Genomic DNA, 8281 nt, shown 5'->3' on the forward strand with positions numbered 1-8281 from the left:
ATTGTAAGCTCTTACAGCAGTTAACTCTATCCCTGAATTGTAATGCCTATCTCTAAACTTTGAGATGCTGATCCCTTAGCTTATAACCTGATTGGTCTCTGGAACAATGCATATCTCTGAGACACCTGAAACTCAGAGCTAGAGCTCGGCAGATATGAATGTCAGTGTTAGTGCATACAGCCACTGCCAAAAAAAAAAAAAAAAAAAATGCTGAAAAAGATCCCAGACTTCAATTAGTGATATGAATGAAGCAGGTCTGGTTAAGACCAGGGCAAGCCAGGCCAAAGGGTAAAGGTTGAAACTGATTGTGTTTTAAAACTTCAACTTCCATATGAGACCAAGGGAAGAGATATCTATTTGGTACAGGATCTAAATTTTCTAAACGGTAAAACTCTACAGTCGATTTGTTCAAACACCACAATTGCATGGAACTTTGAATAGGAAGTGAGATACGGTAGGTTAGTATAGGCTGGAGTGAAATAGTGACACATCCCAGAGTAATTTGGGCAGATAATAAAAAGTATATTTACAGCCTCCCCCTCCCCAGCCCCGAAGATCTGGGGGAAGGTGCGGATGTGTTGGACATCCTCACCTGGACTGGTGTTGATGTTGTCACAAACATTGGGTCTGGCGGTTTGATGTGCTGAGCCCTCGAGCATGGGACTTGCCCTTATGAAGCTCATTACCACAAAGGAGAGTCTAAACTTGCATGTAATGGTGCCTAAGAGTCTCCCCGAGTACCTCTTTGTTGCTCAGATGTGGCCCTCTCTCTGTCTAACTGAGCCATCTTGACAGGTGAACTCGCTGCTCTCCCCCCTACGTGGGACCTGACTCCCAGGGGTGTAAATCTCCCTGGCAATGCAGAATATGACTCCTGGGGATGAATGTGGACCCGGCATCGTGGGACTGAGAGTATCTTCTTGACCAAAAGGGGGATGCAAAATGAGATGAAATTGCTCTCACTAGCAGCGGCTCAGTGCAGCGGGGACAGGGTGAAGCGGCCTGCGCCCAAGGAGCGCACGACACAGCCCAGAACGTACCGTCACCCTTGCCCCCGCAGCTTCCCACTCGGGATCTCCAGCGGCCTCCTCGCGCGCACGATGCCCTCGGCCACCAGCCACAGCGGAAGCGGCAGCAAGTCGTCCGGACCGCCACCCCCGTCGGGCTCCTCCGCGAGTGAGGCAGGGGCCGGGGCAGCTGCGCCAGCTTCTCAGCACCCCGCAACCGGCACCGGCGCTGTCCAGACTGAAGCCATGAAGCAGATTCTCGGGGTGATCGACAAGAAACTTCGGAACCTGGAGAAGAAAAAGGGCAAGCTTGATGATTACCAGGAACGAATGAACAAAGGGGAAAGGCTTAATCAAGATCAGCTGGATGCAGTATCTAAGTACCAAGAAGTCACAAATAACTTGGAGTTTGCAAAAGAATTACAAAGGAGTTTCATGGCATTAAGTCAAGATATTCAGAAAACGATAAAGAAGACAGCACGTCGGGAGCAGCTTATGCGAGAAGAAGCTGAACAGAAACGTTTAAAAACTGTACTTGAGCTGCAATATGTTTTGGATAAACTGGGAGATGATGAGGTGCGAACTGACCTGAAACAAGGTTTGAATGGAGTACCAATACTGTCTGAAGAGGAATTGTCATTGCTGGATGAATTTTATAAGTTAGTGGACCCTGAACGGGACATGAACTTGAGGTTGAATGAGCAGTATGAACATGCCTCCATTCACCTGTGGGACTTGCTGGAAGGGAAGGAAAAATCTGTATGTGGAACAACCTATAAAGCTCTTAAGGAAATTGTTGAGCGTGTTTTCCAGTCAAACTACTTTGACAGTACCCACAACCACCAGAATGGGTTGTGTGAGGAAGAGGAGGCAGCCTCAGCACCGACAATTGAAGACCAGGTAGCTGAAGCTGAACCTGAGCCCACAGAAGAGTACACAGAACAAAGTGAAGTTGAATCAACAGAGTATGTAAATAGACAATTTATGGCAGAAACACAGTACAGCAGCAGTGAAAAGGAGCAGGTAGATGAGTGGACCGTTGAAACAGTCGAGGTGGTAAATTCACTCCAGCAGCAACCACAAGCTGCATCTCCTTCAGTACCAGAGCCCCACTCTTTGACTCCAGTGGCTCCAGCAGATCCCCTTGTGAGAAGACAGCGAGTACAGGACCTTATGGCACAAATGCAGGGGCCCTATAATTTCATACAAGATTCAATGCTGGATTTTGAAAACCAGACACTTGATCCTGCCATTGTATCTGCACAACCCATGAATCCAACACAAAGCATGGACATGCCCCAGCTGGTTTGCCCTCCAGTTCATTCTGAATCTAGACTTGCTCAACCTAATCAAGTTCCTGTACAACCAGAAGCTACACAGGTTCCTTTGGTTTCATCCACAAGTGAGGGTTATACAGCATCTCAGCCCTTGTATCAGCCGCCTCATGCTACGGAGCAGCGACCACAGAAGGAACCAATTGACCAGATTCAGGCAACAATCTCTTTAAATACAGACCAGACTACAGCATCATCATCCCTTCCTGCTGCTTCTCAGCCTCAGGTTTTCCAGGCTGGGACAAGCAAACCTTTACATAGCAGTGGCATCAATGTAAATGCAGCTCCATTCCAATCCATGCAAACGGTGTTCAATATGAATGCTCCTGTTCCTCCTGTAAATGAACCGGAAACTTTAAAGCAGCAAAATCAGTATCAGGCTAGTTACAACCAGAGCTTTTCCAGTCAGCCTCACCAAGTAGAACAAACAGAACTTCAGCAAGAGCAGCTTCAAACAGTGGTTGGCACTTACCATGGTTCCCAGGACCAGCCCCATCAAGTGACTGGTAATCACCAACAGCCTCCCCAGCAGAACACTGGATTTCCACGTAGCAGCCAGCCCTATTACAACAGCCGTGGTGTGTCTCGTGGAGGTTCCCGGGGTGCTAGAGGCTTGATGAATGGATACCGGGGCCCTGCCAATGGATTCAGAGGAGGATATGATGGTTACCGCCCTTCATTCTCTAACACTCCAAACAGCGGTTATACGCAATCACAGTTCAGTGCTCCCCGGGATTATTCTGGCTATCAGCGGGATGGATATCAGCAGAATTTCAAGCGAGGCTCTGGGCAGAGTGGACCACGGGGAGCCCCACGAGGTCGTGGAGGGCCCCCAAGACCCAACAGAGGGATGCCGCAAATGAACACTCAGCAAGTGAATTAATCTGATTCACAGGATTATGTTTAATCGCCAAAAACACACTGGGCAGTGTACCATAATATGTTACCAGAAGAGTTATTATCTATTTGTTCTCCCTTTCAGGAAACTTGTAAAGGGACTGTTTTCATCCCATAAAGACAGGACTACAATTGTCAGCTTTATATTACCTGGATATGGAAGGAAACTCTTTTTATTCTGCATGTTCTATCCTAAGCGTCATCTTGAGCCTTGCACATTGATAGATTCCTCACCCTTGCTTAGGAGTAAAACATACTTTATAGGGTGATAATATATCCATAGTTATTTGAAGTGGTTTGGAAAAAGCAAGATTGACTTTTCTGACATTGGATAAAATCTGTAAATCAGCCCTAGAGTTGTTCAATTGTAATTAACAAAACTAAAATTTATCCCATGAAAGGAAGATGGAAGGTGTGGAGTGTGGTTTGGCAGAACAACTGCATTTCACAGCTTTTCCAGTTAAATTGGAGCACTGAACGTTTAGATGCATACCAAATTATGCATGGGCCCTTGATCACACATTTAAGGCTGGCTACCAGCTTTGACACAGCACTATTCATCATCTGGCCAAAGTACTGTGGTTAAAAATATGTAAATTGCTTTTTAACAGCTGATACTATATAAAACAAAGCCAAAATGCAAAATTAGGCTTTGATTGGCACTTTTTGAAAAATATGCAACAAACATGGGATGTAATCTGGATGGCCGCTTCTGTATTTAATGTGAAGTATTTAGATACCTTTTGAACACTTAACAATTTCTTTGACAATGACTTTTGTAAGGATTGGTAGTATGTATCATTCCTTATGACATGTACATTGTCTTTCACTAATTCTTGGATCTTGCTGTAATGTCACCTAAATTGGTACAGGTACTGATGAAAATCTTTAATGGATAATCATAACACTTTTGGTCACATGTCTTTCCTGCAGCCTGAAGGTTTTTAAAAGAAAAAAGATATCAAATGCCTGCTGCTACCACCCTTTTAAATTGCTATCTTTTGAAAAGCACCAGTATGTGTTTTAGATTGATTTCCCTGTGTAGGGAAATGACAGTCAGTAGTTCTCAGTTTTGATGGTAAAAGCAAAACAAATAAAACATGTTTATAAAAGTTGTACCTTGAAACACTGCTGTTCGACAACTAGCAGCTTATGTGATTTACCCCATGCACTGTTAGTGTCACAAATTTTGTGGTTATCTCCAGCAGCTCTTTCTGTAGTATGTACACTTATCTTTTCTCTAATTTAAGTCTAATTGAATTCTCCTTTTCTCATGGAGGCATTGTGGTGATGTGTGATGTCTTCCCTTAGATGCACAGGGAGAATCATAAGTTTGATGGAGAATGGACAGTTAAGTAGTGACTTAGCCTTCCTTATGTACTGTGTTGGAATTTGTGTTATCAGTTTGAGCATTAGTTCTGTGTGCTTGTGAACGTAATGCTGCTTGTTGTTGCATCCTGCTTTTACTTCATGGAAAATTCATACCATCTATTAAGCTAAGGCTACTAAGTTAGTGGTGTTTTCTGTGCAGATATTGAATTTTATTTCAGCCTTTAGCTAAGGATTTTTTTCCCAGTAGTTGCCTCATCTACTTAAAAAAGAATTCTCCAACATTCATCATCAGACAACTGGAGTTTTTGCTGGTTTTGTAACTTACTAAAAATAGATAGGCTGTTGAACATTCCACATTCAGAAGTTTTATAGGGTTGTAGGGATGGGGGATCTTCAATGTTTATTTTCAAATAAAATAAGTTCTTGACATATCATTTGTGGTTGTGGTACATCATATTGGAAGGGTTATCTGTTTAGTTTTGCAAACGACTATTTCTTTGGCTAGCACCTCCCCTTGTGTGCTTTAAATGACATCTGCCTGGGATGTACCACAACCATATGTTAGCTGTATTTCAGCAGCTTAGATAAAATATTTGTGGTTTAGTGGGTAATCCATAGATGATGTTATGCTTACAAGCCTATAAAACTAAATTTGCTTTCTGCAGAATATAATTTCATGACATTTAAAATTACAAAATTGACGTAAATAAGTTCTTTATACAATGATGTTCTCTATGAATCAGTTCAGAGATGGGATGGGGAGAAAGGCCTTCTAGGTTTCAAACTTACTTGCATTAGTGAAGTGAATGTGTAATGTTAATGTATAAAGGTGTTAGTATTTATTTGATTATTTCTATGTATGTTTTTTAAAAGAATCATTTGTTCTTTTCAAAATACTATACTTTTTTTGGCATTCTACCATTGCAGTCTAAATGTAAATTTTTTATGTCTCAATTCAGACTATATTTTTTAATGGAAATATCTCATTATGAGGCAGAGAACTTTTTAAAAAATCCCCAAAGTGTTCTGTATAATATGTGATTGCCTGTCCAAGCTGCAGGGGGCCTTTTTGTTTGATGAAATGCATATTTTTTAACAGATTTACAAGGAAGTGATTGCCACACATGTCACTGTACCTTTTTGGTGTAGCAAGACTCCACATATAAAATACTTTTGTAAATGTACAATATCAGTCATCTTAACATGGGTAATGAAACTTCTTTTTTAAAGCCTTAGGGTAGAATGTCATTGATAACCTTGGTTAGAACGGTTTTATTTCCAGATCCTAATAATTATAAAGAATATGGAAGTTTTCCCAAAAATTATTGTATCTTGATATTAAACAATATCCTTAAAACATCAAAAAAAAAAAAGAAAAAAAAAAAAGAAAAAAAAAAAAAATGAGATGAAATTGTTTCAGTGGCTGAGAGATTTCAAATGGAGTCGAGAGGTCACTCTGGTGGACATTCTTATGCAGTATATAGATAACACCTCTTAGGTTTTAATGTATTGGAATAGTCAGAAGTAAATACCTGAAACTACCAAACTCCAACCCAGCAGTATGGACTCTTGAAGACAATTATATAATAATGTAGATTACAAGGGGTGACAGTGTGATTGTGAAGAACTTGTGGATCACACCCCCTTTATCTAGTGTATGGATGAGTAGAAAAATGGGGATAAAAACTAAAGGACAAATGGGGTGGGATGGGGGGATGATTTAGGTGTTCTTTTTTCACTTTTATTTTTTATTCTTGTTCTGGTTCTTTCTGATGTAAGGAAAATGTTCAGAGATAGATTGTGGTGATGAACGCATAACTATGTTATCATACTGTGGACAGTGGATTGTATAGCATGGATGATTGTATGGTGTGTGAATGTATTTCAATAAAACTGAATTTAATTTAAAAAAAAGTAGACTATGGAAAAAAAAAAGAACATGGCCTTTTCTGGGGTACATAACAGCTTCAAACTAACACAGTAATATGCACACTGAGACACTAGATGCAAGGTGACTACTGAAAATGAGGACAGAGATTTTGTTGAGGTTGGGGTAGGAATAAAGAGGATGTTTTGTAGTCCCTCACATGGTCTGAGTATAGTACTAGTAAATATGTATCCAAGCAGTGTGGGATTTCCCAAGATTTCTCTTATAAATCTTAACCAACAATGGTTCACTTATATATTAATACTATTAATAACATATATTATAGCTTTTATAATATTGCTACCACTACCAGTTAGGACAGGAGTAAAATAAATATAGAGGATTCAGATCATCTGCCTCCTGACATACTGAATAAAATGACTATCTGAATCTCAGATTCTATTATGCTCTATGGACCAACTCAACCAGAATGCAGGAGGGCCTGGGCCATGGCCAATAGACACATTAAGGCATTCCTCCTGTTTTGTCTTAGGGTCAGGCTTGATCTACTCTGGTGACTCCAAAGCTGCACAAAGACTCAAGCAGATTTAAAAGACCTATATGTAGCACAGGAACAAAAAAGTAGTTTAGGAAAATACATCTTGAGATTAAAATATTTATACAGCTTTTCCTCCTCCTTTGAGTAATAAATGGAGGCAATTAAAAAACACTGCACAAAACATCAGGTACAATCCCATAGGTTTAGTACATAACCTCCTTTAAAAAAACACACACCAAGATTTCATACTAGAAAGGACTAAGATTCATCTAGGTATTTAAGTAGATAATTCATGGTCATTCATACAAAATGGCTAAAAGATACACAGTAATATAGTGGCATTTAACTGTGTCTGAATTTTTTTTAAAGGAAGTTTTGAAATCAACCTCAAATGCTGTATGCTCATGGTCATTATTCAAGAAAACATTTAATAAGATTTATTATAGCAAGTTAAACACTGCGATGTCATCAAATAGAACGTATCTTCAGGAAAGACTTGTTCAAGCAAGAGACTTCCGTCCAGCATCTGAGTGGTTTTTTTTTTTCTTTTTAAATCCCCATCCCACCTTCTTTCCACCTCTTTGAAAGAAACAAACAAAAAGGTGTGTCTGTCAAAGCAGCAGGAGGAATGAAACAGTCTGCAGGTTAAGACTGAGATTCAGGTGCTGGCACTGAACTCACTGAAGTGTGGAGGTTCTGGGAAGTTGAATGGTTTTTCTATTTTTAAAAATGTAATGATCTCTGGTAATCGATGGAGTTAAGAGTAGCACAACACTGTGAATATCATTAATCCCACTGAACTGTATGCTTGGGAGTGGCTGGAATGGGAAATTTTATTTTGTATGTATGCTTCCACAATTTAAAAAAGAGAAAATATATATAATGATCAAAAATTTAATTTTTAATGCATAGGCTGGTCCCATAGAAATATACAGAACAGGAAAGTTGGTATTTCAGAATCAATTTATCTGAAAAAGGCAAATTATATGAAGTCTTACTTAACTAAAAGTCCATTTTGTTAGCCCAAACGATATGTTGCAAAATAACGTTAGAAATGTGAAGACAGAGCCCATATAGTCTATTCTATAACATGTCAAAATAAATTAAGCACATTTGGATTATGTTGTCATTTTAATTTTAATAAAATAGATAATTTCATAGTACATAGAGAACAAACCCATCCACTCACCATTGATAAAATTTTAGAAACATTTTCTATAAAAAGTTTAGTATTTGATTGGAATGAATCCATTATAGTTTCTAAAGGTACAGCTTTCCCATCCCT

At 39.6% G+C, this 8281-nt stretch overlaps 1 protein-coding gene across 1 annotated transcript; it reads left to right on the forward strand.

Moving 5' to 3' along the window:
• Positions 1-991: 991 nt before the first annotated feature.
• On the forward strand, positions 992-5004 carry LOC119521667 (caprin-1-like). Its single transcript, XM_037820209.1, has one exon. The coding sequence runs from the start codon at positions 1101-1103 to the stop codon at positions 3222-3224; it is 2124 nt and encodes a 707-aa protein (XP_037676137.1). The 5' UTR covers positions 992-1100; the 3' UTR covers positions 3225-5004.
• The last annotated feature ends 3277 nt before the right edge of the window (positions 5005-8281 follow it).

Source organism: Choloepus didactylus, chromosome 27, assembly GCF_015220235.1.
Source record: "Choloepus didactylus isolate mChoDid1 chromosome 27, mChoDid1.pri, whole genome shotgun sequence".
Taxonomy (NCBI): domain Eukaryota; kingdom Metazoa; phylum Chordata; class Mammalia; order Pilosa; family Megalonychidae; genus Choloepus; species Choloepus didactylus.